This window comes from Hylobates moloch, unplaced genomic scaffold (genome assembly GCF_009828535.3).
Source record: "Hylobates moloch isolate HMO894 unplaced genomic scaffold, HMol_V3 SCAFFOLD_15, whole genome shotgun sequence".
Taxonomy (NCBI): Eukaryota; Metazoa; Chordata; class Mammalia; order Primates; family Hylobatidae; genus Hylobates; species Hylobates moloch.
Genome location: NW_026652290.1, coordinates 97,800,006 through 97,827,594, shown reverse-complemented (window position 1 = coordinate 97,827,594; position 27,589 = coordinate 97,800,006). Strand labels below are relative to the sequence as shown.

General features: G+C 61.4%; 2 protein-coding genes across 8 annotated transcripts in view; one reads left to right on the top strand and one right to left on the bottom strand.

Annotated features, from left to right (window-relative positions):
• Positions 1 to 17,201, top strand: part of APC2 (APC regulator of WNT signaling pathway 2) — a 25,589-nt gene extending 8,388 nt beyond the window's left edge. For 4 of the 5 annotated variants that reach the window (XM_032178438.2, XM_032178436.2, XM_032178440.3 and 1 more), the window contains exons 5-15: positions 1,137 to 1,245; positions 1,371 to 1,487; positions 2,146 to 2,223; positions 2,388 to 2,486; positions 2,879 to 3,269; positions 3,993 to 4,088; positions 6,190 to 6,329; positions 6,791 to 6,868; positions 7,048 to 7,164; positions 7,960 to 8,174; positions 12,113 to 17,201. In XM_032178438.2, the coding sequence (XP_032034329.1) occupies positions 1,137 to 1,245; positions 1,371 to 1,487; positions 2,146 to 2,223; positions 2,388 to 2,486; positions 2,879 to 3,269; positions 3,993 to 4,088; positions 6,190 to 6,329; positions 6,791 to 6,868; positions 7,048 to 7,164; positions 7,960 to 8,174; positions 12,113 to 17,162 (6,490 nt within the window). In that variant the 3' untranslated portion in view covers positions 17,163 to 17,201. The remainder of the gene's footprint in view (positions 1 to 1,136; positions 1,246 to 1,370; positions 1,488 to 2,145; positions 2,224 to 2,387; positions 2,487 to 2,878; positions 3,270 to 3,992; positions 4,089 to 6,189; positions 6,330 to 6,790; positions 6,869 to 7,047; positions 7,165 to 7,959; positions 8,175 to 12,112) is intronic. The other variant, XM_032178435.2, reaches the window with a different exon arrangement.
• A 3,905-nt stretch (positions 17,202 to 21,106) lies between these two features.
• CUNH19orf25 (chromosome unknown C19orf25 homolog) lies at positions 21,107 to 26,860 on the bottom strand. Of its 3 annotated transcripts, none has more exons than XM_032178443.2 (4): positions 26,774 to 26,860; positions 26,380 to 26,670; positions 26,040 to 26,171; positions 21,107 to 22,194 (listed from the first exon to the last, which is right to left on the bottom strand). In XM_032178443.2, exons 3-4 carry the CDS (start codon positions 26,167 to 26,169, stop codon positions 21,968 to 21,970), a joined length of 357 nt encoding a protein of 118 aa, XP_032034334.1. In that variant the 5' UTR covers positions 26,170 to 26,171; positions 26,380 to 26,670; positions 26,774 to 26,860; the 3' UTR covers positions 21,107 to 21,967. The 3 variants fall into 3 exon arrangements, with proteins under 3 accessions (XP_032034334.1, XP_032034333.1, XP_032034335.1); XM_032178442.2 differs by having other exon boundaries at positions 26,429 to 26,670; positions 26,774 to 26,858; XM_032178444.2 differs by lacking the exons at positions 26,380 to 26,670; positions 26,774 to 26,860 and having other exon boundaries at positions 26,040 to 26,368.
• Positions 26,861 to 27,589: the final 729 nt, after the last annotated feature.

Genomic DNA, 27,589 nt, shown 5'->3' with positions numbered 1-27,589 from the left:
TTTTTTTTTTTTTTTTTTTTTTGAGACGGAGTCTTGCTCTGTCACCCAGGGTGGAGTGCAGTGGCGCGATCTCGGCTCACTGCAAGCTCTGCCTCCCGGGTTCACGCCATTCTCCCGCCTCAGCCTCCTGAGTAGCTGGGACTACAGGTGCCCCCCACCACGCCCTGCTAACTAACTTTGTTTTTGTATTGTTAGTAGAGACGGGGTTTCACCGTGTTAGCCAGGATGGTCTCCATCTCCTGACCTCGTGATCCGCCCGCCTCGGCCTCCCAAAGTGCTGGGATTACAGGTGTGAGCCACCGTGCCCGGCCAATTTTTTGTACTTTTTGTAGAGATGGGAGTTTTACTATATTGCCCAGGCTGGTCTCGAGCTCCTAGGCTTAAGCGAGCAATTTGCCCGCAACCACCTCCACTGCTCCTGGCCTTTGTTTGTTCATTGAGATACGGTCTCGCTGTCACCCAGGCTGGTGTGTGGTGGTGCAGTCATGACTCGCTACAGTCTCAAGTGACCCTCCCGCCTCAGCCTCCTGAGTAGCTGGGACTAAAGGCACCCATCACCACGACTGGCTATTTTTTTTGAGACAAAGAAGTTTCCTTCTTGTTGCCCAGGCTGGAGTGCAATGGTGCGATCTCAGCTCGCTGAAACCTCTGCCTCCCTGGTTCAAGCGATTCTCCTGCCTGACACTCCCAAGTAGCTGGGATTACGGGCATGCGCCACCACGCCCAGCTAATTTTGTATTTTTAGTAGAGACGGGGTTTCTCCATGTTGGTCAGGCTGGTCTCGAACTCCCGACATCAGGTCATCCTCCCGCCTCAGCCTCTCAAAGTGCTGGGATTACAGGCGTGAGCCACCGCACCCGGCCATTTTTATATTTTTTATTTTTATTTTTTCCTTTTCAGAGAGGGCGTCTCGCTATGTTGCCCACTGTTTTCTCTCCTTTAATTTTTTTTGCATCCCCCAATTAATTTCAATAGCCACCCACCCCCACCCTAGCTCTGGGAGCGCCACGGGAGAGACGTTGCCATGTTGCCTGTTAAACTTGGCATACAGTAAGCGCCAAGAAGTGATTACAAATATCAAACACATACACACGGCGCCGCCCTCTGAGCCCGCCCCCGCTGACTTGCTCCCACAGGTGTTTCCTTCTGAATGAGATTGAGAAGGAGGAGAAGGAGAAGCTGTGGTACTACTCTCAGCTGCAGGGCCTGTCCAAGCGCCTGGACGAGCTGCCGCACGTGGAGACGGTGAGCGGGCCGGGGAGCCAGGGGGCAGCGCGCCCGCCCCACCCAGGGTGAGGGAAGCGGCCCGGGGAGGAATGGGGCCTGGCCCGGGCGCCCCTCACCGTGGCCCGCCCGCCTGCCGTTCCCAGCAGTTCTCGATGCAGATGGAGCTGATCCGGCAGCAGCTTGAGTTCGAGGCCCAGCACATCCGCTCGCTGATGGAGGAGCGCTTCGGCACCTCGGACGAGATGGTGCAGCGGGCACAGGTGCGGCGGTGGGCGGGGTGGCGCGGCGCGGCGGTAGGCGGGGCCCTGCGCCAGTGGGGAAATCAGAGTGCAGAGATTATAGGCGGGGTCTTGGGTACGGGGAGGAGTTTTATGCCTCCTGGGTTGGGGGGGGTCTGGTTCAGGAGGCGGGGCCCGAAGCTGGAGGTGTTGGTGGGTGGAGTCAGAGGAGGCTCAGAGCCTGAGCACAAGGGTGGTGGGGTGGGACAGCGGAAGGTGGCATGGCCTGATCAGCAGGTGGGTGGGGCCTAGAAGGATGAGGTCTGGGTTCTGGGTGGAGCCCAAATGGGAAGTGGGAGGAGTCAGAGCCTGGGATGGGCTAGGTAAGGGCGGGGCTTAGACAGTGGGTGGGGTCATATCTTAGGAGGCAGGGCCTAGGGAGCAGGCAGGACCGGATCAGGGAGAAGGCAGAGTCAGAGCCCAGGGCAAAGTCATCCCAGGAAGACGTAGGGTCAGGGCCTGGGGCGGGGTTATCTCAGGAAGAGGCGGAGTCAGAGCCCAGGGTGGGGTTTTCCCAGGGTGGGGTCATCCCAGGGAGAGGCAAGGTCGGAGCCCAGAGCGAGGTCATCGCGGGGAGAGGTGGGGTCAGAGCTGGGGGCGGGGTCAGCCCCAGCACTCGCCCTCGTGTTGTCCTGAGCAGATCCGCGCCTCGCGCCTGGAGCAGATTGACAAGGAGCTGCTGGAGGCGCAGGACCGAGTGCAGCAGACGGAGCCCCAGGTACCGGGTGGGACAGAGTCAGGGCCCAGGGGTGGTGTTGGCCTAGGCAGAACGGGGCTCCTCGAGTCCTGCCCGCCCCCGCCCACATTGTCACGGGTGAGCAGGCTGGGTGCTCTTTGGGGTGCTCTGGGACTGTACCCCCGACCCTGGTGCTCTCCCTGCAGGCCTTGCTGGCGGTGAAGTCGGTGCCGGTGGACGAGGACCCCGAGACAGAGGTCCCCACACACCCTGAGGATGGCACCCCTCAGCCGGGCAACAGCAAGGTGATGGGGAGGGTGGAACAGGGGCGGGCGCAGCTGTCTGGGCTGGAAGGGGGATCAGGTCTGCATCCTCTCCAGTTGTGGTGCCCTCCCATGCCTCCATCCAGCACCCCCTCGGGTGTAGGAAGGCCCCCCTGGAGTGCGGCTCATGGAGAAGCTGGGGGCCTGGCGAGGTGGATGGGGAAATACGTCCCGTAGCGGGGGCTGAGCGGGGCACCATAGACGTCCCCGTGGAGCCCCTTGGCTGTGCGCTGCCACCCTAGGAATGCCAGGTGAGGGGGGCCAGCCTCCCCGAAGCACGTGTGCAGCCTCCTGGCGTTCCCCCGCATCCGTCCCCAGTTGTGCCGGGGGCAGTTGAGGGACCCCACCCTGACCCTGCCACCCCCCCCCCCCAGGTGGAGGTGGTCTTCTGGCTGTTGTCCATGTTGGCGACGCGCGACCAGGAGGATACAGCGCGCACGCTGCTGGCCATGTCCAGCTCGCCTGAGAGCTGCGTGGCCATGCGCCGCTCGGGCTGTCTGCCGCTGCTGCTGCAAATCCTCCACGGCACAGAGGTCGCGGCCGGGGGCCGCGCCGGAGCCCCAGGAGCACCGGGCGCCAAGGACGCACGCATGCGCGCCAACGCGGCGCTGCACAACATCGTCTTCTCGCAGCCGGATCAGGGCCTGGCGCGCAAGGAGATGCGCGTCCTGCACGTGCTGGAGCAGATCCGGGCCTACTGCGAGACCTGCTGGGACTGGCTGCAGGCCCGAGACGGCGGGCCCGAGGGAGGCGGCAACGGCAGCGGTGAGTGCCTGGACTGGTGGGCCCCCTCCGCGCAGTTAACGTGCAGCTAGGGCTTCCTGGGGGATGGGTGACTAGGACCTCCAGCCTTTGCTGCCTGCCTTCTGGAGTTGGAGGCTGCAGTACCAGGCTCTGGCCGAGGCCTGTGGGGGCCTTTGACGTTGGGAAAAGACCCGTCCATGTTTGTACCTGGCGCAGAGTAAACGCTCAGGAAGTCGCTGAATGCATGGATGGATCGTGGGCAACTGCGGAAAGTTGGTGCAGACTTTGAGATTCATTTTTTGCAGTTGATCGCAAAGTTAACATGGGGGCCGGGCGCTGTGACTCACACCTGTGATCCCAGCACTTGGGGAGGCGGAAGCGGGAGAGTTGCTTGAGCCCAGGAATTTGGGGCTGCAGTGAGCTGAGATCGTGCTACTGCACTCCAGTCTGAGCAACAGAGGGAGACCTTGTCTCGTCAGTTTTATTTTTAAAAAGGACTGAAGCACAGCTAAAAGGTGTGGTGCTCCAGGAGCTACCTCACCTCCCTTCCCAAAGCTGAGTGAGGGAGGCCACCCCACCATCCCATCTTAGAGAGGCTGGGAAAGGAAGTCCCAGCTTTGCAGCCATTTGCAAAGCTACTGAGATCCTTCAGGCCTGGGGCGGGCTGGTTGGAGGGGGACCTTCGGGAGTCACCAGGAACATTTCCTGGGAATGGGGGTTCTGATCTGGTCCTTGTGCCCACAGCCCCGATCCCCATCGAGCCGCAGATCTGCCAGGCCACCTGTGCTGTTATGAAGCTGTCCTTTGACGAGGAGTACCGCCGTGCCATGAACGAGCTAGGTGAGTGTCCCAGCTCCTCGGGGGAACCATCCTCCAGCCCCCGAACAGGTGGTGGCTCCTCAGCCGCTAAAGGGACAGAGGCTGGGTCATCTGATCCTGTGTGGTCAGGGCTGGGGATTGGAGCCCGGAGAGGGACGGACTCCCTGGCGTCACATAGCACCTCTCATGAGTGGACCGTTACGCTGGGCCCTCTGTCCCCATGAGCTGCGTGTGGCCTCCCGATCTGGTCTGAGGCCTCAGGGGTGACTTTCAGCCCTAAGTTCCCTGGGGCTCAGAACAGGGAGCGGACCAGAAGGGCAAAGATACAAGACAGGCCCAGATTTGGAACTGTAGGGGGTGTTTTATGTTTGAGGACATTGCAACATCTTCTCTTTGTCAGTATAAAAGTAATTGAGGCCGGGTGAGGCTGCTCATACCTGTAATCCCAGCAGTTTGAGAGTCCAAGGCAGGAGGATCACTTTAGCTCAGGAGTTCGAGACCAGGCTGGGCAAAAATAGTGAGACCCCATAGCTACAAAAAAATAAAAAATTAGTCCCAGCTACTGGGGAGGCTGAGGTGGGAGGATCTCTTGAGCCCAGGAGGTTAAAGGTGCAATGAGCTATGATCATGTCACCACACTGCAGACTGGGCAACAGAGCCAGACCCTGTCTCAAAAGGAAAAGTCTTGCTATAACTTTTTTTTTGAGACAGAGTCTCACTCTGTTGCCCAGGCTGGAGTGCAGTGGTACAATCTCAGCTCACTGCAACCTCCGCCTCCCGAGTAGCTGGGATTACAGGTGCCCACCACCACACCTAATTTTTGTATTTTTAGTAGAGATGGGGTTTCACCATGTTGGTCTCAAACTCCTGGCCTCAGGTGATCCGCTCACCTAGGCCTCCCAAAGTGCCAGAATTACAGGCGCGAGCCACCACGCCCGGCCACTTTACATCTTCACAAATTTAAACTCTGTCCGGGTGAAACATTTCTTGCCCATCCTGTCCCCAGCCCCTGGCACCACCCCCATCCTACTTTCTGTCTCTGTGAATCTGATGGAGCTAGGGACCTCCTAGGAGTGGAATCGAATCACACATGATTTGTCATCATTTTATGCCTGGCTTCTCCCACTGAACGTGACATCCTCAAGGTGCACCCACACCATAGTCTGTTTCAGAGCCTTGTTCCCTTTGAGACTGAGTCTTGCTCTGTTGCCCACGCTGGAGCGCAGTGGCGCGATCTTGGCTCACTGCAACCTCTGCCTCCCGGGTTTAAGCGAATCTCCTGCCTCAGCCTCCCAAAGTGCTGGAATTGCAGGTGGAACGAGCCACCGCACCCGGCCAAAGCCTGGCTCCCTTCTGAGGCTGCGTGACATCCCATCGTGTGCGTGGGGCACGCTGGGCTGACCCACTTGTCCTCCTATGGATGCTCTGGCTGCTCCCCACTCCTGGCTCTGTGAATCGTGCTGTGGTGAACCTGGATGTATGAGTTTCAGTCTGGAAGTTTTTTGAGATAAGTTCCTAACTCACTTCCCCAAAGGGCGTCTCCACTGACCCACCCCTGCCCTGAGAACAGTGGCATTTGCCTCCGTTGTCTTTGAAAGGGGAGAAAAGTGTTTTGGTGGCAGGTCCTCTCCCTCTGACTCACAGGCGCCACCTGCCCATTCATTCCCCCTTTTGTAACGGGGAAGCCGGTGGAGTGAAGACGGTGCGTGTGGCCGTCACCCATCCCCACAGCCCTGTCTGTGCTGGGGACGCTGCTCTCCATCTGATGGTCTTGGGGTGGATTATTAGAGGACTCAGGGGGCCTTCCCAAGGCACCTATCAAACAGGGCAGGGAACAGCATTCCAGGCCAAGGGCACAACAGGTGCGGAGGCCCAGCGGCTGGAGGAAGCGTGAGCCAGGGCCGAGGGCTGACAGGAGGCAGGGGTAGCAGTCACAGGGCACAGGGGGTACCCCTGTGGGTCTGGCAGCAGGGTGAGGCCATACCGACTCCTGGAGGTCTCAGACTTGGGCCTGGAAGGGGAACTTGAGGAGGGCAGGTCTGGGGCGCAGGGAGTGAGGTGGGGCACTGGGCAGCAGGCAGGGCCGTCCCCGCCACCCACCAACCTTGTCGGGTCCTCACAGGTGGGCTGCAGGCTGTGGCAGAGCTGCTGCAGGTTGACTACGAGATGCACAAGATGACCCGGGACCCGCTGAACCTGGCGCTGCGCCGCTACGCGGGCATGACCCTCACCAACCTCACCTTTGGGGACGTTGCCAACAAGGTGCCCGGGGGCAGTGGGTGGGCGGGGCTGGCACTTTCCTCATCCGGTCTTCCAGGGACTGAGCCTCCTTCCAACTCATCCCAGCCTCGAAACAGCCCTGAGAGCTGGGGCCACTTGTCCCCAACTTACAGACGGGTAGATTGAGGCCCAGAGAGTGCAGTGGGGGGACAGGAGCCCGTGGTGAACTTCCCCACTTGGCGGTGTCCTCACGCCCACCTTGCTGCTGCCTCTGCAGAAAATGGCCCTCATTGTAGAGGGGGCCTCAGGGCCCCGAGGCTGGGTGTCTGCCCCTGTCTGGGCCTCAGTTTCCTGTCCTGAGCATAGGGTAGCCGTCCCCTGTAGTGGTCAGGATCAGCAGGGGTCTGAGTTTGCAGCTGCTGCACACAGACGGAGCTGGGAGGTAAGGGGCACAGTCTCCCTCCTGCCTCACCCCGTGACCCTGGCTGCGTCACCCCCAACAGGCCACCCTGTGTGCGCGCCGCGGCTGCATGGAGGCCATCGTGGCCCAGCTGGCCTCCGACAGTGAGGAGCTCCACCAGGTACGGGGCTGGCTGCTGGGAAAGCCTTCCAGGGTGTCCCTGACAGGCAGAGGCCCCTCCCCAGGGGTGTGGTGGGCTGGCGGGGATGTCCCGTCCGACTCTCTGCAGCCTCACATTTGCTGGGGGGTTTGGGGGGCCTGGACCCTAGTCCCACCACACTTGCCCCTCACCCCGCCCAGGTGGTGTCCAGCATCCTTCGGAACTTGTCCTGGAGAGCCGACATCAACAGCAAGAAGGTGCTGAGGGAGGCGGGCAGCGTGACTGCCCTGGTGCAGTGTGTCCTGCGGGCCACCAAGGTGGGCACCCGGTGGGCGGCAGGGATGGTTGTTCAGTCACTGGAAGGAGGCTGCTGGCGGCAGCGGGCAAGCTCTCCAACTTGAGAGGAAATCAAGTTGAACAGCTCACTGCTCAGCAGGTGGTCCAGCCTCAGACCGGCTGGGGCTCACTCCTCGTGTCACTGCTCTTTGAAAGCAAATGTGGGCTGGGCGCGGTGGCTCACTTGAGGTCAGGAGTTCGAGACCAGTCTGGCCAACATGGTCAAATCCCATCTCTACTAAAAACAAATAGCCGGGTGTGGTGGCGGGCACCTGTTAATCCAGCTACTCAGGAGGCTGAGGCAGGAGAATCACTTGAACCTGGGAGGCGGAGGATGTGCCACTGCACTCCAGCCTGGGCCACAGAGCAAGACTGCCTCTCAAAAAAAAAAAAAAAACTCACTGGGCTGGGCGCGGTGGCTCACGCCTGTAATCCCAGCACTTTGGGAGGCCGAGGCGGGCAGATCACGAGGTCAGGAGATCGAGACCACGGTGAAACCCCGTCTCTACTAAAAATACAAAAAATTAGCCAGGCATGGTGGTGGGCCCCTGTAGTCCCAGCTACTCGGGAGGCTGAGGCAGGAGAATGGCGTGAACCCGGAAGTTGGAGCTTGCAGTGAGCCGAGATCGCGCCACTGCACTCCAGCCTGGGCGACAGAGCAAGACTCCATCTCAAAAAAAACAACAACAAAAAAACAACTCCACTGAATGTGAGTGTGGGAGCGTGTCCTCCAGGCCACCGAGCCCTGACCCGCCCCCCTCCCGCCCCTCGTCCAGGAGTCCACCCTGAAGAGCGTGCTGAGCGCCCTGTGGAATCTGTCTGCACACAGCACAGAGAACAAGGCGGCCATCTGCCAGGTGGATGGCGCCCTGGGCTTCCTGGTGAGCACCCTGACCTACAAGTGCCAGAGCAACTCACTGGCCATCATCGAGAGCGGCGGCGGCATCCTCCGCAACGTGTCCAGCCTCATCGCCACCCGTGAGGACTACAGGTCGGCCCCCAGCCCCCCACCCGCACACAGGCAGCTGCGCTCGGGGCGGGCACAGGGCTGGGCTGGGCACTGTCCTCCCGTGAATGGACGCTCCCAAGGCTTCCCCAGGGGTTGCTATTTGCGGCATAAATACGTCCCAAATACTGCGTGAGATACACTAAAATGCAGACTTACTTATTACATTAAAATCACTTCAGGCTGGGCGCGGTGGCTCATGCCTGTAATCCCAGCACTTTGGGAGGCCGAGGTGGGCAGATCACCTGAGGTTGGGAGTTCAAGACCAGCCTGACCAACATGGAGAAAGCCCGTCCCTACTAAAAATATAAAATTAGCCAGGTGTGGTGGCGGGCATCTGTAATTCCAGCTACTCGGGAGGCTGAGGCAGAAGAATCATTTGAACCCAGGAGTTGGAGGTTGTGGTGAGCTGAGATTGTGCCACTGCACTCCAGCCTGGGTGACAGAGCAAGATTCCGTCTCAAAAAAAAAAAAAACAAAACAAAAATTACTTCAAGCTGGGGGCTCGGTCCCTCATACCTGGAATCCCAGCACTTTGCGAGGCCGAGGTGGGCGGATCACCTGAGGTTGGGAGTTCAAGACCAGCCTGACCAACGTGGAGAAACCCTGTCCCTACTAAAAAATATAAAATTAGCCAGGTGTGGGACGGGTGCTGTGGCTCACACCTGTAATCCCACTTTGGGAGGCTGAGATGGGCGGATCACGAGGTCAGGAGATCGAGACCATCCTGGCTAACACGGTGAACCCCGTCTCTACTACAGTTACAAAAAAATTAGCCAGGCATGGTGGTGGGTGCCTGTGGTCCCAGCTACTTGGGAGGCTAAGGCAGGAAAATGGCATGAACCCGGGAGGTGGAGGCTGCAGTGAGGCGAGATCACACCACTGCATTCCAGCCTGAGCAACAGAGGGGACTCCGTCTCAAAAAAAAAAAAAAAAAAGTTAGCCAGGTGTGGTGGCTCATGCCTGTAATTCCAGCTACTCCGGAGACTGAGGCAGGAGAATTGTTTGAGTCTGGGAGGCGGAGGTTGCGGTGAACTGAGATTGTGCCATTGCAATCCAGTCTGGGCAGCAAGAGCGAAACTCCATCCCAAAAAAAAAAAAAAAAAAAAAAATCAAGGAGCCCAGGGGCGGGGGCCCCCACCCTAATTCCCGCACTTTGGGAGGCCGAGGTGGGTGGATCACGGGGTCAGGAGATCGAGACCATCCTGGCTAACACGATGAAACCCTGTCTCTACTAAAAATACAAAAAATTAGCCGGGCGTGGTGGCGGGCGCCTGTAGTCCCAGCCACTCAGGCGGCTGATGCGGGAGAATGGCGTGAACCTGGGAGACGGAGCTTGCAGTGAGCCGAGATCGTGCCACTGCACTGCAGCCTGGGTGACAGAGCAAGAGTCCGTCTCAAAAAAAAAAAAAAAATTACTTCAGGCTGGGCTCTGTCCCTCATACCTGGAATCCCAGCACTTTGGGAGGCCGAGGTGGGAGGATCACCTGAGGTTGGGAGTTCAAGACCAGCCTGACCAACATGGAGAAACCCTGTCCCTACTAAAAAATATAAAATTAGCCAGGTGTGGGACGGGCGCTGTGGCTCACACCTATAATCCCACTTTGGGAGGCTGAGATGGGCGGATCACGAGGTCAGGAGATTGAGACCATCCTGGCTAACACGGTGAACCCCGTCTCTACTACAATTACAAAAAAATTAGCCAGGCATGGTGGCGGGCACCTGTGGTCCCAGCTACTCAGGAGGCTAAGGCAGGAAAATGGTGTGAACCCAGGAGGCGGAGGCTGCAGTGAGGCAAGATCACACCACTGCATTCCAGCCTCGGCGACAGAGGGGACTCCGTTTCAAAAAAAAAAAAAAAAATTAGCCAGGTGTGGTGGCTCATGCCTGTAATTCCAGCTACTCCGGAGGCTGAGGCAGGAGAATTGCTTGAGTCTGGGAGGCGGAGGTTGCAGTGTGCCAGGATCATGCCATTGCACACCAGCCTGGGCAACAAGAGCAAAAAAAAAAAAAAAAAAAAAAAAGAAAGAAAAATTAGCTTGGCTTAGCGTCCACATTAGGAGGCTGAGGTGGAAGGATCACTTGAGCATAGGAGGTTCAGGCTGCAGTGAGCTGTGATCGCGCTACTGCACTCCAGCCTGGGTGATGGGAGTGAGACCCTGTCTCAATTTTATTTTAAATCATATTAATCTAATTGTCTTCATTGAAATATTTACTAAACAATAAAGAATACTTATTTATAAAGATAAATAGGCCGGGCGCGGTGGCTCACGTTTGTAATCCCAGCACTTTGGGAGGCCGAGGCGGGTGGATCACGAGGTCAGGAGATCGAGACCACGGTGAAACCCCGTCTCTACTAAAAATACGAAAAATTAGCCGGGCGTGGTGGCGGGCGCCTGTAGTTCCAGCTACTCGGAGAGGCTGAGACAGGAGAATGGCGTGAACCCGGGAGGCGGAGATTGCAGTGAGCCGAGATCGCGCCACTGCACTCCAGCCTGGGCGACAGAGCAAGACTCCATCACAAAAAAAAAAAAAAAAAAAAAAAAAAGATAAATAATATTTTTAATTGAAGTACATCTCAAATGCACATGGGATATACTAAAAATTAACTTATTGGCTGGGTGCGGTGGCTCACGCCTGTAATCCCAGCACTTTGGGAGGCCGAGGTGGGCAGATCACCTGAGATCAGGAGTTTGAGACCAGCCTGGCCAAAATGGTGAAACTCCGTCTCTACTAAAAATATAAAAATTAGCCAGGCGGGGTGGTGGACGCCTGTAATCCCAGCACTTTGGCAGGCCGAGGCGGGTGGATCACCTGAGGTCAGGAGTTTGAGACCAGCCTGGCCAACATGGTGAAACTCCATCTCTACTAAAAATATAAAAATTAGCCAGGCGGGGTGATGGGTGCCTGTAATCCCACATACTTGGGAGGCTGAGGCAGGAGAATCGCTTGAACCCAGGAGGTGGAAGTTGCAGTGAGCCGAGATCACACCACTGCACTCCAGCCTGGGCAACAAGAGTGAAACTCCAGCCTGGGCAACAAGAGTGAAACTCCATCTCAGAAAAAAAAAAATATTAAAATAAAAATGTTGTTAAATAAGAAATATTTATTAAAATAAAAATATTTACATGTTATTTATGAAAACACAAAATATTATTTTTACCTGGTCATCATGGCTCACGCCTGTAATCCGAGCACTTTGGGAGGCTGAGGCGGGAAGATTGCTTGGGCCCAGGAGTTGGAGGCTGCAGTGAGCCACGACTGCACCACTGCACTCCAGGCTGTACCACAGAGTGAGACTCTCTCAAAAGAGATAGATAGATAGATATAGACAGAATCCATCTAAGTATATCCCAGACATCACATGGGATATATGCATGCTGTTTTTTTACTCTTTTTTTTTTTTTTTTTTTTTTTGAGACGGATTCTTGGTCTCTTGCCAGGCTGGAGTGTGGTGGCGCGATCTCGGCTCACTGCGACCTCTGCCTCCCAGGTTCAAGCAGTGCTCGTGCCTCAGCCTCTTGGGTGGCTGGGATTACAGATGCTCGCCACCACACCCAGCTAATTTTTGTATTTTTAAGAGAGACAGGGTTTCACCATGTTGGCCAGGATGGTCTCGATCTCCTGACCTCAGGTGATCCGCCCCACTTGGCCTCCCAAAGTACTGGGGTTACAGGTGTGATCCACTGCGCCCGGCCTACTTTTTTTTTTAAACTCCATCTCAAAAAAAAATAAAAATAAAATAATTTATTTTTAGTCTCTCTCATGCAATCTTTGGGATATACTTATACCAAAAATTAGTCTTTCCAAGATCCAAACCTAACCAGATGCGTTTACTTTTACCTGCCACATCCGGCGTCCCCATCCTTGGGTGGGCAGGGGAGGGTGGGGGTGGCCCAGGCTAACCCGCCCTGTGCCTACAGGCAGGTGCTCCGGGATCACAACTGTCTGCAGACGCTGCTGCAGCACCTGACTTCGCACAGCCTGACCATCGTGAGCAACGCGTGCGGCACGCTCTGGAACCTGTCTGCCCGCAGCGCCCGGGACCAGGAGCTGCTGTGGGACCTGGGCGCTGTGGGCATGCTGCGTAATCTGGTGCACTCCAAGCACAAGATGATCGCCATGGGCAGCGCCGCCGCCCTGCGCAACCTGCTGGCCCATCGGCCCGCCAAGCACCAGGCGGCTGCCACCGCCGTGTCCCCAGGCAGCTGCGTGCCCAGCCTATACGTGCGCAAGCAGCGGGCGCTGGAGGCCGAGCTGGACGCACGGCACCTCGCGCAGGCACTGGAGCACCTGGAGAAGCAGGGCCCGCCAGCAGCCGAGGCCGCCACTAAGAAGCCGCTGCCGCCCCTGCGACACCTGGATGGCCTGGCCCAAGACTATGCTTCCGATTCGGGCTGCTTTGACGACGACGATGCACCGTCATCCCTGGCTGCGGCCGCGGCCACCGGGGAGCCAGCCAGCCCTGCCGCGCTGTCCCTCTTCCTGGGCAGCCCCTTCCTGCAGGGGCAGGCGCTGGCTCGCACCCCGCCCACCCGCCGAGGCGGCAAGGAGGCGGAGAAGGACAGCAGTGGGGAGGCAGCGGTGGCGGCCAAGGCCAAGGCCAAGCTGGCGCTTGCAGTGGCGCGCATCGACCAGCTGGTGGAGGACATCTCCGCCCTGCACACCTCGTCTGACGATAGTTTCAGCCTCAGCTCTGGAGACCCGGGGCAGGAGGCGCCACGGGAGGGCCGCGCCCAGTCCTGCTCGCCATGCCGCGGCCCGGAGGGCGGGCGGCGAGAGGCAGGAAGCCGGGCGCACCCGCTGCTGCGGCTCAAGGCGGCCCAAGCCAGCCTCTCCAACGACAGCCTCAACAGCGGCAGTGCCAGCGACGGGTACTGCCCACGCGAACATATGCTGCCCTGCCCGCTGGCCGCACTGGCTTCGCGCCGCGAGGACCCTAGGTGTGGGCAGCCTCGGCCCAGCCGGCTTGACCTTGACCTGCCGGGCGGCCAGGCCGAGCCCCAGGCTCGGGAGGCCACATCCGCCGACGCCCGCGTGCGCACCATCAAGCTGTCGCCTACCTATCAGCACGTGCCACTGCTCGAGGGTGCCTCAAGGGCGGGTGCAGAGCCCCTCGCGGGGCCTGGAACCTCTCCAGGGGCCCGCAAGCAGGCCTGGCTGCCGGCAGACCACCTGAGCAAGGTTCCCGAGAAGCTGGTGGCTGCCCCGCTGTCCGTGGCCAGCAAGGCACTGCAGAAACTGGTGGCGCAAGAGGGGCCGCTCTCGCTGTCCCGATGCAGCTCCCTTTCCTCGCTGTCCTCGGCCGGCCGCCCAGGCCCCAGCGAGGGCGGTGACCTGGATGACAGTGACTCCTCCCTGGAGGGGCTGGAGGAGGCCGGCCCCGGCGAGGCTGAGCTGGACAGCGCATGGCGGGCGCCCGGGGCCACCTCGCTGCCCGTAGCCATTCCGGCTCCCCGGCGTAACCGAGGCCGGGGCCTGGGGGTGGAGGACGCCACGCCATCCAGCTCGTCGGAGAACTACGTGCAGGAGACACCGCTCGTGCTGAGCCGCTGCAGCTCTGTGAGCTCGCTGGGCAGCTTCGAGAGCCCGTCCATTGCCAGCTCCATCCCCAGTGACCCTTGCAGCGGGCAGGGCAGCGGCACCATCAGCCCTAGCGAGCTGCCCGACAGCCCCGGGCAGACCATGCCTCCCAGCCGGAGCAAGACGCCGCCGCTGGCGCCCGCGCCACAGGGTGCCCCCGAGGCCAGCCAGTTCAGCCTGCAGTGGGAGAGCTACGTGAAGCGCTTTCTGGACATCGCCGACTGCCGGGAGCGCTGCCGGCTGCCATCTGAGCTGGATGCAGGCAGCGTGCGCTTTACCGTGGAGAAGCCAGACGAGAACTTCTCGTGCGCCTCCAGCCTCAGCGCGCTGGCCTTGCACGAGCACTACGTGCAGCAGGACGTGGAGCTGCGGCTGCTGCCCTCGGCCTGCCCGGAGCGCGGCGGGGGCGCCGGCCTCCACTTTGCAGGGCACCGGCGGCGGGAGGAGGGGCCGGCGCCCACGGGTTCTCGCCCCCGCGGCGCCGCGGACCAGGAGCTGGAACTGCTGCGGGAGTGCCTGGGAGCCGCCGTGCCTGCCCGGCTGCGCAAGGTGGCCTCGGCGCTGATGCCAGGTCGCCGCGCACTCCCCGTGCCCGTCTACATGTTGGTGCCCGCCCCGGCCCCGGCCCCAGCCCAGGAGGATGACTCCTGCACTGACTCCGCGGAGGGCACGCCGGTCAACTTCTCCAGCGCCGCCTCGCTCAGCGACGAGACGCTGCAGGGACCCCCCAGGGACCAGCCCGGGGGACCAGCGGGCAGGCAAAGACCCACCGGCCGCCCCACCTCTGCCAAGCAGGCCGTGGGGCACCGGCACAAGGCGGGAGGCGCCGGCCGCAGCACGGAGCAGTCTCAGGGCGCGGGCAAGAACCGAGCAGGGCTGGAGCTGCCCTTGGGCCGGCCCCCGAGCGCCCCCGCAGACAAGGACGGCTCAAAGCCCGGCAGGACCCGCAGGGACGGGGCGCTCCAGTCGCTGTGCCTCACGACGCCCACCGAGGAGGCCGTGTACTGCTTCTACGGCAACGACTCGGACGAGGAGCCCCCTGCGGCCGCGCCCACGCCCACCCACCGGCGCACATCGGCCATCCCCCGCGCTTTTAGGCGGGAGCGCCCGCAGGGCCGGAAGGAGGCCCCTGCCCCGTCCAAGGCCGCACCAGCCGCCCCGCCGCCCGCCCGGACCCAGCCCAGCCTCATTGCTGACGAGACCCCACCCTGCTACTCCCTGAGCTCCTCCGCCAGCTCCCTCAGCGAGCCCGAGCCCTCGGAGCCGCCGGCCGTCCATCCACGAGGCCGGGAGCCCGCGGTCACCAAGGACCCGGGCCCAGGAGGCGGACGCGACAGCTCACCCAGCCCGCGGGCCGCGGAGGAGCTTCTGCAGCGGTGCATCAGCTCGGCCCTGCCCAGGCGCCGGCCCCCTGTGTCTAGCCTGCGGCGCCGCAAGCCCCGAGCCACCAGGCTAGATGAGCGGCCCGCGGAGGGGTCCCGGGAACGCGGCGAGGAGGCAGCGGGCTCGGACCGGGCCTCCGACCTGGATAGCGTGGAGTGGCGCGCCATCCAGGAGGGCGCCAATTCAATCGTCACGTGGCTGCACCAGGCAGCAGCTGCCACGCGGGAGGCCTCGTCTGAGTCCGACTCCATCCTATCCTTCGTGTCCGGGCTGTCGGTGGGGTCCACCCTACAGCCCCCCAAGCACAGGAAGGGACGACAGGCGGAGAGCGAAATTGGCAGTGCCCGGCGGCCAGAGAAAAGGGGCGCAGCGTCAGCCAAGACCAGCGGGAGCCCCCGTTCCCCAGCAGGCCCCGAGAAGCCACGTGGCACACAGAAGACGACGCCCGGGGTGCCAGCTGTGCTCCGGGGACGAACAGTGATCTACGTGCCCAGTCCGGCACCCCGTGCCCAGCCCAAAGGGACCCCCGGCCCCCGCGCCACATCGCGGAAGGTGGCGCCCCCTTGCCTGGCACAGCCCGCGGCTCCAGCCAAAGTCCCCAGCCCCGGACAGCAGCGGTCGCGGAGCCTACACCGGCCTGGCAAGACCACGGAGCTGGCGACGCTGAGCCAGCCCCCCAGAAGCGCCACACCGCCCGCCCGCCTCGCCAAGACCCCCTCCTCCAGCTCCTCCCAGACCTCGCCCGCTTCCCAGCCCCTGCCCAGAAAGCGCCCCCCGGTCACCCAGGCTGCAGGGCCCCTGCCCGGCCCCGGGGCCTCCCCAGTGCCCAAGACGCCGGCGCGCACCCTTCTGGCGAAGCAGCACAAGACGCAGAGGTCGCCCGTGCGGATCCCGTTCATGCAGAGGCCGGCCCGGCGTGGGCCGCCACCGCTAGCTCGGGCAGTCCCGGAGCAGGGCCCCAGGGGCCGGGCGGGGACCGAGGCGGGCCCGGGGGCGCGCGGGGGCCGCCTGGGCCTGGTGCGCGTGGCCTCAGCCCTCTCCAGCGGCAGCGAGTCCTCCGACCGCTCGGGCTTCCGACGACAGCTGACCTTCATCAAAGAGTCGCCGGGCTTGCGGCGGCGCCGCTCCGAGCTGTCCTCGGCGGAGTCCGCGGCCTCTGCCCCCCAGGGCGCCTCGCCCCGCCGCGGCCGGCCCGCGCTGCCCGCCGTCTTCCTCTGCTCCTCGCGCTGCGAAGAGCTCCGAGCGGCACCCCGGCAGGCCCCGGCCCGGCAGCGGCCCCCCGCGGCCCGACCCGGCCCTGGCGAGCGCCCTGCCCGGCGCACCAGCTCCGAGAGCCCGTCCCGCCTGCCTGTGCGCGCGCCTGCCGCCCGGCCGGAGACTGTCAAGCGCTACGCGTCGCTGCCGCACATCAGCGTGGCCCGCAGGCCCGACGGCGCCGTCCCCGCGGCCCCTGCCCCAGCCGACGCCGGGCGCCGCAGCAGCGACGGGGAGCCCCGGCCGCTCCCCAGGGTGGCCGCGCCGGGCACGACGTGGCGGCGCATCCGAGATGAGGACGTGCCCCACATCCTGCGCAGCACGCTGCCCGCCACGGCCCTGCCACTGCGGGGCTCCACGCCCGAGGACGCCCCGGCCGGGCCCCCGCCGCGCAAGACCAGCGACGCCGTGGTCCAGACCGAGGAGGTCGCTGCCCCCAAGACCAACTCCAGCACGTCCCCGAGCCTGGAGAGCAGGGAGCCCCCCGGGGCCCCCGCCGGCGGCCAGCTCTCCCTCCTCGGCAGCGACGTGGACGGTCCCAGCCTCGCCAAGGCTCCCATCTCCGCACCCTTCGTGCACGAGGGCCTGGGGGTCGCCGTGGGGGGCTTCCCCGCCAGCCGGCACGGCTCCCCCAGCCGCTCGGCCCGAGTACCCCCCTTCAACTATGTGCCCAGCCCCATGGTGGTCGCAGTCACCACCGACTCGGCCGCGGAGAAAGCCCCGGCCACTGCCTCCGCCACCCTCCTGGAATAGTGGCCTAGGCCAGCCTTCTGGAACGTTCTCTGCCGGCCCTGCGGCCCCGTCTGGCTGCCCCATGGGCCTGCGCTGTAGATGTCCCCCGTAGGTCGCCCCAGGGCCTCTGCCCACCCGAGCCCCACCACCCTCAGAACCCCCACCCAGGGCACGGCGACCCCACGCCTCACCGGAAGACCTTGCCTCTGTGCCGCGGGGGTCCAGGAGGAAACGGGGCGGCCGCTGGGCCTCAAGTCCCGACGGTGAAGAGCTGGCAAGGGCGCCCTGGGCCAGCCCTGAGCGCGCGGCCCTTCCCCTGTCGGAAGCCGTTGCTTGACCCCGGGCGAGAGAGGCGGTAGCCTCCGGGTCCGGGTCTGGGTCCGCTGCTTCGCAGGGGCAGCGCTGGGGAGGCGACGGCGCCCGCCACAGGTGGGGCGAGGCTGGGGGAGGGCGGCGCCGCGGCGGGCCTGCCAGCTGGGGGCCTCCGCGGCGCGCAGGGGCGAAGCCTGTAATCACTGCAGCCGCTGGTAATTCGCTAATGAGGGCTTTGCAGGGTTTGTTTTCATTCTCAGCCCCAGCTGTGGGAGTGCGGGTGGGGGTGTGGCGAGCCCCGGCAGGAAGCCCCGCCCAGACGGTGTTCAGGGAACCCGGAGCCCAAGCGCTCCGGCCGAGCCCAAAAGGGTGGGGGTGGCAGGGGCAGAGGCCAACGGATCCCCCTGCCTGCTGCACCCCTTGGCGGAAGACTGGAAGGCAGCGGGCTGCGTAGGATGGGACCCTGGTGCAGACGCCGGGCCGGCTGACATTTGGACCCCATCCCAGAGGAGATGCTGGCCACCAGCTGGGGCGACCCCAAGGGCCGCTGGAGTCAGTATCGGCCCAGCCCGGCCAAGCTGCGGCGGGCGAGGCCAATGGGAAGGAGACTGAGGGGAGTCCCGGCAGTGAGCCTGAGGCCCTGGGAGCTGGAGCCCGCGCTGGCCTCTCTCCAGCGGAGCCTGCACGTTATGGAGACCAACACATGTGGGCGTGGTCAGTGCCCAGGACTGCACCGCTTTTCATCTTGTCCCTTTTCAATTCCCTTCTGGTTTATGATGCATAAGGCGCTAGGCCCTAGAACTCCAGAGACAGCACAGCTGGGGCGGGGACCCAGCCTTGCCCTCCACCCGAGGCTCTGGGACAAGGCGGGAGGTCCAGGGGCCTTCCAGCAGGTGAACGCAGGGCCGGAGAGTATTCGGTGACAGATGAGGTGAAAGCTGATTGATAGAAGGACCTGAGGGGCTCTGCTGCCTCATCCCCTGGCGGGGGAGGCTGGGAGCTGGGCCTCCTGCGTGAGGTGGGACTCGCAGGGGCGGGGTCTCTGTGACTGGGGCAACGCCTCCTCCTGCAGAGGGAGCCAACGACCTCTTTTCTGCAGAATCCCAGCTCGAGCAGGTGCTGCCTTCACCCAGGGATCTGCCCAGGCCGAAGGCACACGCTCAATGCCCCAGGTGCCTACTCCAGGAAGAACGAAGCAGGGTTTGAGGGTTAGGTGGATGGAGCTCAGAAGGAAACCCCAGCCCCACCACGGATGACACCATCCCTCCCGTCTCGTTCCCAGCATGCGCAAGTCCAGCCTTTCTGGCAGAAGGAGCTGTCCTCAACTCAGGGCCACTGTGAGCAAAGCTGACCCCAGCCCCTACCCCTAGTTAACACTGCTGCTTCTCTGAATGCATGTCACGCTGCACCCCATGCTCCGGGCCCACACCCTGCAGGACAAGGAGCTCCAGGCAGGACGTCCGTAAGTCACCGAGGCGCGCCACCTGGCAGGTGCTGGAGGTGCCCAACTCTCCCTCCTAGGACCTCGCAGCCAGGCGAAGCTGTCAGGTTGTTTTGGGGGAAGAGGGGGTCATGGATGGCTGAGCAGAGAGCGGGGAGAATGCAGGCTGAGTGGGGCGACCTCCTGCCTGCCAGGAGCCCCCTTTCAGGACACAGCGGGGGTCTCACACTTGCTGTCCCCATCCATGGCCTGAGGGGGAACCTGGTGGTCTCTTCTGAGCTTTTGGACTTGGGGATGCCAAACACATGCTCACCCTCACGCTCGCCCCGGCCCGCCGCGCCCCTGATCGCCAAGGGGTAGGGAAACGGCGAAGCCAGCCACCAGGTCGCTGGTGACAGGGCCAGGGTTGTGCAGGAAGGAGGTGTGGCATTGCCTTCCACGCATGTCAGTCTCTGGGTGGTGCTCTCCCGGCTCCCTGCCTCTGTTTCCCCATGTGGGCCGTGGGGAACTCCCAGAGCTACCTCTTGGGGGAGCGTGGCGGCAGCGATGATGGGGAGATGCCTGGTGCTGCTCACAGAACTTGGGTCTGGCTGGCTCCTGCCCATGCCGCCCTGCCCAGCAGCAGGGAGCGCAACATGGCTGCCAGCCCCACCTCCCACCCCCACCCCAAGTCCTGAGCTCACTTTCGCCTTCTCCATCCCCTGCCTCGGGGGCCACAGCCACACCTCACCGCCCAGTCCAGCTGTCTCCAGGAGGGGACAGGCAGTCCGCGGTCTCTGGACAATCAACTCAAGGTATGCCCACTGCAAGGCTTCCCTCCCACCGAGGCCCCTGCCTGGCCACCTGGCCTCTCTGCACCAGGGCGACAAGGGGTCCTTGTCTGCCCCCCAATGCTCCAGGGCCAGTCCTAAGGAACTGAGGGTCTGAGGACACAGGGAGGGTGGAGGTGTCCTGAGGCTGATGGACAGTGACCGCCACTGGCCCCCAACATGACCACACGTGGGTGCTGAACTCGGGGCACCGTGCCCACCGGCGTGGTCCTCCCGAGCTCCGACAGCAATTACCTCACCCCGCCCTAGCCCCGCGGGCGCGCGCCTGGTCTGTCTGATTCCCCTAGCTACCACCCCACGTTTCTGTACCGGGTCTCTGCAGTGTTAAACGGACGTGTAAATAGTGGTAAATAGTGACAGCCTGTCCTCCCCTAAATGTAAAGCCATCTGTCCAGCATAAGGACGACACCGTCAGCTGTCCGACTCTTGCGCACATTTAATAAACTGAGCTGTTGAATTGCCTGCCGCCATCACCCCCGTTCTTCAAATGGGCTGTGGGTGGGGCAGGTTCATCGCTGTCTATGTGCTGCCGCAGAATTGCTGAGACCCCCCAGGTTAGATCCCTGGAAGCAGAGCCAGAAAGTAGAAATTGGGGGAACAGGGTTTACTTGCTGGCACCCCACCCAGATGGGCAGGAGAGGTGCTGGGTAAGGCCAGGAGTCTCCCCCTGGCCCAAAGGAGGGCAGGCTCCAGGGGGTGCACAGCACCCCAGACAGGGGGTCCAACCTGGGCGTTGGTACCTGGGCGTTATTATGGCAGGCCCCAGTGTGGGGCAGGAGGCACCCATGAGCCACTAGGAGCTGAGGCCGGTGCAACAGCTGGGATGGGGCAGCCATAGCACCCACTACCGGGGAGAGTGGACGGGCTGCGGTAGCTGGGACGGCCCCACGTCAAAGCCACTTCAGGGAGCACAGCACTGGCCCAGCGGGGAGACGAGGAAAGCTTTGACTGCAAGCAGCACAGAAGTGCAGGGCGGGAAGGGATGGCAGGAGCCGGCCCCCTCCCCATCTTCCACCCTGGGACCCTGCCGGGACCTCCCTCAGCCAGGTGAGCAGCTTCAGAGGGGTGACCAGTGAGAAGTCCCTAGGGCCCAGGCCGGGCTAGCCAAGTCCCAGTTTCTGGATGAGGCGCCTCCCAGGCTGTGTGTGGCAGGCCCCCTTTCTTCAGGGAATAAGAAACATCTTCCACATTCAAGAAACAAAGCTGGCTGTGGGTCTGGAGAGAGGGCGAGGCAGCCCCAGGTCTCTGGGTCAGGCGGACGGTCCCTGCATGCGGTGCCAGGCAGGACTGAGCAGGGTTCCCAGGGTCGCCGGTACCCATCCCTCCCCAGCTTCCGGGGCCCCGGGAAGGAGCCGCTCACAGAGGCACCATTCAGACGGCCAGACACACACAAAAGCGTTTATGTGCAGGGCCCAGGCTCTGGGCCGCCTTGCCCAGGTTTCCACTCAAGTTGCTATTTAGGATGAAAAGCCTTTGGCAAGACCCTCCGCCGCACTAACCCCCCTTCCCCCAGGGCCAGAACCCGCAGGGAAGCAGGCCCAGGACCTGCTCCAGCCGGCAGGGTGGCTATGAGACCCCGGACACCCTGGGCTCCTGGCCAGTGACTCACAGCAGTCCTCCAGCAAGGGCAGGGGCTGGGAAACACACGTGCTGTGGAGCTGGGTCCACCCTGGCCGGGTCTCAGGGCTGCTTCTCTTGGGTGACCCCAGCGGCCCAGGGTTGTTGTGAAGATCAACGTGGCTCGTGGGAGGAGCCCGGAGCCCAGAAGGAAGTGGGGTCAGGGGCTCGTGCTGGCCCTCGGGCTGCTCTGACATTGGGTGGGCACCCGCTGGATGGAATCACAGTTAACACCTCGATCCCGACACCGGGACTCAGAAGTGGACAGGCAAGTGCCTGCCCCGGGGGAGGAAGGAGGTGGCGCCTGCTCCCAGGGGCCCCACTGCAGAGCACGGCCACTGTGAGGCGAGGACAGAATCACAGGACAGCAGTAATGTCCCTATCCTCTTCCAGAACCCCAGTGGGCCCTCAGGTCACGCAGGACGGAGCCAGCTGGGTGGGTCCCACCAACTCGGCATGAATGGGACGACGGATGAACCGCAGCCCCAGCATCACGAGGGGCGCCTGTGTCAGACGCCCACGTGGGCTGGGACCCCGCGAATGCCAGTCTGGGGCCAACGGACCCCCAGGGAAAGCCCAGGCGCAGGCCACCTCGTGCGCTGCCCAGGCCTGCGGGCTCCGAGGAGTCAGCCTGAAGAGGCGGCCTCGGCCGCCGGTAGTGCTGCCTGCTTCATCTGGGCCACCTCCCGCTCCAGGTCCTCGCCGGCTCGCCGCAGGAGCTCACACCTCTGCCTCAGCGCATCGCCCGCCTGCCGCAGCCGCTGGTTGGCAGCCACGTAGGCCCGGCTTTGCTGGTACAGCTGCTCTCCTGGGGCCTCCGCATCCTCCATCATCCCGAAGGGAACTGGGGGGTCTGAGACAGGACACAGCAGCATCACTGCCTGCTGACCAGGGAAGCCTGGAGGGCATCCTCCTGGGCACCCCTCACTACTGCCCCCAAAGGGCAGGGTTCCCTGCAGTCCCCAAGTGAGCTGCTGGCCGGGGTCTTCTTAACGTGATGAAAGCGGCCAGGTGTGGTGGCTCACGCCTGTAATCCAGCACTTTGGGAGGCCGAAGCGGGAGGAACACTTGAGCCCAAGAGTTAGAGACCAGCCTGGACAACATAGTGACACCCCCATCTCTACCAAAAAATACAAATACAAAAATTAGCTGGGCGTGGTAGCAGGCACCTGTGGTCCCTACCGCTCTGGAGGCAGAGGTGGGAGGATCGCTTGAGCCTGGGAGGTCGAGGCCGCAAGAAGCTATGATCGTGCCACGGCACTCCAGCCTGGGTGACAGAATGAGACCCTGTCTCAAAAATAAATAAATAAATAAATAAAAATAAAAATCAAATAATGGAGGCTTCCTGGTCCATCAGCTGGGAGAGGCACAGCGGCTGGGTGGCACGAGGGGCTTCCAGCTCTAGGCTACCTGCCTTAGCAAAGCGTGTGACCAGGGGGATCGGGTCACAGAAAGAGCTCGAGCCTGGCCAGCAGTGGCCCTCCTGGGGGCGGGGCTTCCATTCCTGCAAAAGCCGTGGCACCCACCCGTATGGGCTCCACTGAGCCGGCCTGGCTCTCATTCCTGCTGTCATTGGAAGCCAGAGACACCACAAGCCCACCACCGAAAACCTCTCCAGGGGCCGTGCAACCTCCTGGAGCCCACACTTAGGGAGGCAGGGGTGGCAAAGCTGAGAGGTGGGCACTGACGTCCTGGTGATTCCCACATACAGTGGAAACTACATATGGCTCCCTGCTCCCCCAGGTGTGCAAGCCCAGTGCAGCAGGGCTGACGCAGCACAGACTTCAGGGTCACTCAGAGAAGCGTCAGGGGCCCCTCGGCTCTGGCCTGCCCCTTGGCAGTGTGGTCTCCCACTGACGAGGGCTCCACGTGCCACACAGGCCTGGGCTGATCAAATCACCTGTCACCACCTGCTTTAGCAACAGGGTGGGAAGGGCCGGGCAGTGCCTGGATGAAGGCAGGCCAGCACGGGAGGCCCCCTACCTTCTGTGAGCGCCCCCCCTCCCCCGCACAGCGTGCCTCAGTTTCACCACACTCAACGGCCATGGACCTGCACCCATGATGCTGAAACTACAGCCCCAGCACCCTCAGATGACCGAACTGCATGCTGGGAATAAACCCAACTCATGCACCTTGACCGGTACCGGCCCACAGAACCTTCCAGATGATGCGCACACCTCCCACCGATGCTGGTCCACACCAGCCACCAGCCATGTACGGCTCCTGGGCACTTAAAATATGTCTGAATGGAAAAAGCAACTCAATTTTTCTTTCCTTTTTTCTTTTTCAGAGACAGGGTTTCACTCTGTCACTCAGGCTGGAGCCTCCAACTCCTGGGCGCAAGCAACCCTCCTGCCTCAGCCTCCTGAGTAGCTAAGACCACAGGTGCATGCCACCACACCCAGCTAGTTTGTGTATTTTTGGTAGAGATGGGTTTCGCTATGTTGCCCAGGCTGGTCTTGAACTCCTGGCCTCAAGTCATCCTCCTGCCTCAGCCTCCCAAAGTGCTGGGATTACAGGCATGAGCCACTGCACCTGGCCCCAGAATTTTCTAATATTTTTTTTTTTTTTTTTTGAGACGGAGTCTTGCTCTGTCGCCCAGGCTGGAGTGCAGTGGCACAATCTCGGCTCACTGCAAGCTCCGCCTCCCGGGTTCATGCCATTCTCCTGCCTCAGCCTCCAAGTAGCTGGGACTACAGGCGCCCGCCACCACGCCCGGCTATTTTTTTTTGTATTTTTAGCAGAGACGGGGTTTCACCGTGTTAACCAGGATGGTCTCGATCTCCTGACCTCGTGATCCGCCTGCCTCGGCCTCCCAAAGTGCTGGGATTACAAGCGTGAGCCACCGCGCCCGGCCAAATATTACTTTTTAAAAATGTTCCCATAGAAATTCACAGTTTCTATCACTCCACATGACTCATTTTCTTTTTTCTTTTTTTTTTGTTTGAGATGGAGTTTTGCTCTGTCGCTCAGGCTGGAGTGCAGTGGTGCGATCTCAGCTCACTGCATCCTCCACCTCCTGGGTTCAAGCAATTCCCCTGCCTCAGCCTCCCAAGTAGCAGGGATTACAGGCATGCGCCACCATGCCTGGATAAGTTTTTGAATTTTCAGTAGAGACGGGGTTTCACCATGTTGGCCAGGGTGGCCTTGAACTCCTGACCTCAAATGATCCGCCCACCTCAGCCACCCAAAGTGCTGGGATTATAGGTGTGAGCCACCGCGCCTGGCCGATTCATCTTCATTTAATGTTTCCCGCCACCCCCAGAACAGCCTGGGGCGGGCATTCTTGTTTCTTTTGTTCACTTGTCCATTGACAGTGCTCTAAGTGCAGAGCCCCGCACAAAGAAGGTGCTCAAGAAAAGACTTGAATGAATGAATGAGCCTCATCCAGAACACAAAATTCACCCAACTGCACTGCCGAACCCTTTGGTCGCTGACTAGCTTCCACCTCGTAAATCAGGAGTGGACAAGCTTTCCTGCCAAAGGCTAGAGTCTCTGCTCCCACTAATCAACTCCGCTCTTCTGGCGTGAGAGCCGCCACTAACCACATGTGAATCACTTGGCTGTGTGCCGTAAACCTTTACTTACCAACACTGAAAGCTGAATTTCATACCTCTTTCAAGTGTCAGAAATGTTCTTTTTCACCCACCCCCATTTAAAAATGTGAAGTCCATTCATAGCTCCCAGACCTTACAAAAACAGCCAGGGGCAGGGTTTGGTGGGCCCTACCTTACCACCTCTGTTTTACTTTATTTATTTGTTTATATTTATTAATTCTTATTATATTATTGAGACAGAGTCTCACTGTGGTCCAGGCTGGAGTGCAGTGGCGTGATCTCGGCTCACTGCAACCTCCGCCTCCCAGGTTCAAGTGATTCTCCTGCCTCAGTCGCCTGAGTGGCTGGGATTACAGGCCCACGCCACCACACCTGGCTAATTTTTGTATTTTTAGCAGAGACAAGGTTCCACCATGTTGGCCAGGTTGGTGTCGAACCTCTGACCTCAAGTAATCCACCCACCTCGGCCTCCCAAAGTGCTGGGATTATAGGCGTGAGCCACCGCGTCAGCCACTTATTTATTTTTGAGACAGAGTCTGGCTGTGTTGCCCACGCTGGATCCTCCCACTTTAGCCTCCAAGAAGCTGGGGCTACAAGTGTCCACCACCACACCCAGTAATTTTTTTTTTTTTTTTTTTTTTTTGAGATAGAGTCTCGCACTGTCACCTGGGCTGGAGTGCAGTGGTACGATCTTGGCTCACTGCAAACTCTGCATCCCGGGTTCAAGCGATTCTCCTGCCTCAGGCTCCCGCGTAGCTGAGATTACAGGCGCCTGCCGCTATGCCCAGCTAACTCTTTTTTTTTTCTTTTTTTGCATTTTTAGCAGAGACGGGGTTTCACCATGTTGGCCAGGCTGGTCTCGAACTCCGGGGCTCAAGCGATCCTCCCGCCTCGTCCTCCTAAAGTGCTGGGTTTACAGGCCTGAACCACAGCGCCCAGCCTCCTCTCCTGTCAGAAGAACCCTCTGAAAATCGGTCCCACACTACAGAGAAGTAGAAGGAGGTTCGGAGAGGATATGGATCATCCCTGCGTTACTGGGGTTCCCAGGGCGTGGGGTCAGGAGTTAGGGGTGTGCTTCTCTCCCGTCCCCTTGCTGCCGGGGTCTCAGGTCGGCTTTTCCCCGGGACCGGGCTCCCCCTACCTTCCGGGGCCAGGATGGTGAACACTGGATCCTCTGCCGGCGCACCCCGCACATCCTCCAGGATCTGCTCCACCGTGGGGGGCGCTGGGCGGGTGGGCAGCAGCACGCGCTTCTTAGCCTTGGAGCCCATCTCTGAAGGCGGGGAAGGGAGCGCTGACCGGGGCGTCCACCTCTCCGCCCTTGACCGGGCTGCTCCTCCCGCCCAGCGAACTCGTACGCACACGTCGCGGCCCGGCTCCCGGGGAAGCCCGCCCTGTCCCACCCCTCTGGGCTCGCCCCAAGCCCTGACTCTCCCTCCGCCCAACAACACGGTGGCCAAGGCTTCAGGGTCTGGCTCAACCTCTGCCTCAGATTCCCCGCGGTCACCCCAGTCGCCGGCCTCTTCCCACCTGGGCACAGGACGCGAACCCCTAGCGTCGGCTATGCAGCCACTTCCGCTTCCGGTCGGAGTACCGCCCCGTCCCCGAACACGTGACACACACTTCCGGCCTCCTCTCGCGCCGGCCCGCCGCTGACCGCGGAGCTCCGCCCCGTCTTAAAGGGATAGTGCCCTTGAGAATCGGATCTCAGCCTCTCAGGGGAACCCGAGCCTGGACGCGCTGAGAACGAGTTCGAGTCCAGGCTCCACTGGCTGGGTAGAAAAGCATCCGAGGCTCGTCTTTCTGAAAAGGGGGACACGCCACCAGGGGACACGCCACCCACGTGACTGACGGGAGCACAAAGTTGCTGTCCACCTAAGGGAGCCTGGTGGTGCATGAGCACTCGGCGCGGTCGCGGCGCCTCCACTTCTGGCCAAGGCGGGTCCTCCCACCTCGGGGGCGGTGCTGGAGGTCACCTTGTCCCCTCCGCTGATGCCTGGGAAGGCAGAGAGAACAGAGGGCCCTTTTCCTGTCTCAAGAACTTTTTTGAAATGCAGTTTACATACCATAAAGTTCATCTGTTTATTTCGTTTTGTTTTGTTTTTTTAGAGACAGAGTCTCACTGTGTCGCTTAGGCCGGAGTGCAGTGGCGCGATCTCAGCTTACTGCAACCTCCACCTCCCGAGTTCAAGCAATTCTCCTTCCTCAGCCCCCCGAGTAGCTGGGACTACAGGCACCTGCCACCATGTCCGTCAAATTTTTTTTTGTATTTTAGTAGAGATGGGGCTTCACTGTGTTGCCCAGGCTGGTGTCAAACTCCTGAGCTCAGGGAGTCCGCCCGCCTCAGCCCCCCAAAGTGCTGGGATTACAGGCGTCAGCCACCGCGCCCGGCCAAATTCTCCTGTTTAAACTGTAAATTCAGCCTGGGCGCGGTGGCTCATGCCTGTAATCCCAGCACTTTGGGAGGCCAAGGCGGGTAGATCACTTGAGGCCAGTTTGAGACCAGCCTGGCCAACATGGTGAAAACCCATCTCTACTAAAAATACAAAAATTAGGCTGGGTAGGCCGGGCGCGGTGGCTCACGCTTGTAATCCCAGCACTTTGGGAGGCCGAGGCGGGCGGATCACGAGGTCAGGAGATCGAGACCACGGTGAAACCCCGTCTCTACTAAAAATACAAAAAAAAATAGCC

What these genes read in the sequence shown, in the direction of transcription:
- CUNH19orf25 (XM_032178443.2), bottom strand. Translation starts at nt 26,169, where the DNA reads ATGGGCTCCAAGGCTAAGAAGCGCGTGCTGCTGCCCACCCGCCCAGCG. An exon ending in CACCATCCTGGCCCCGGAAG is followed by an intron (nt 22,195 to 26,039) that starts GTAGGGGGAGCC and finishes GTCCTGTCTCAG; the next exon opens with ACCCCCCAGTTCCCTTCGGG.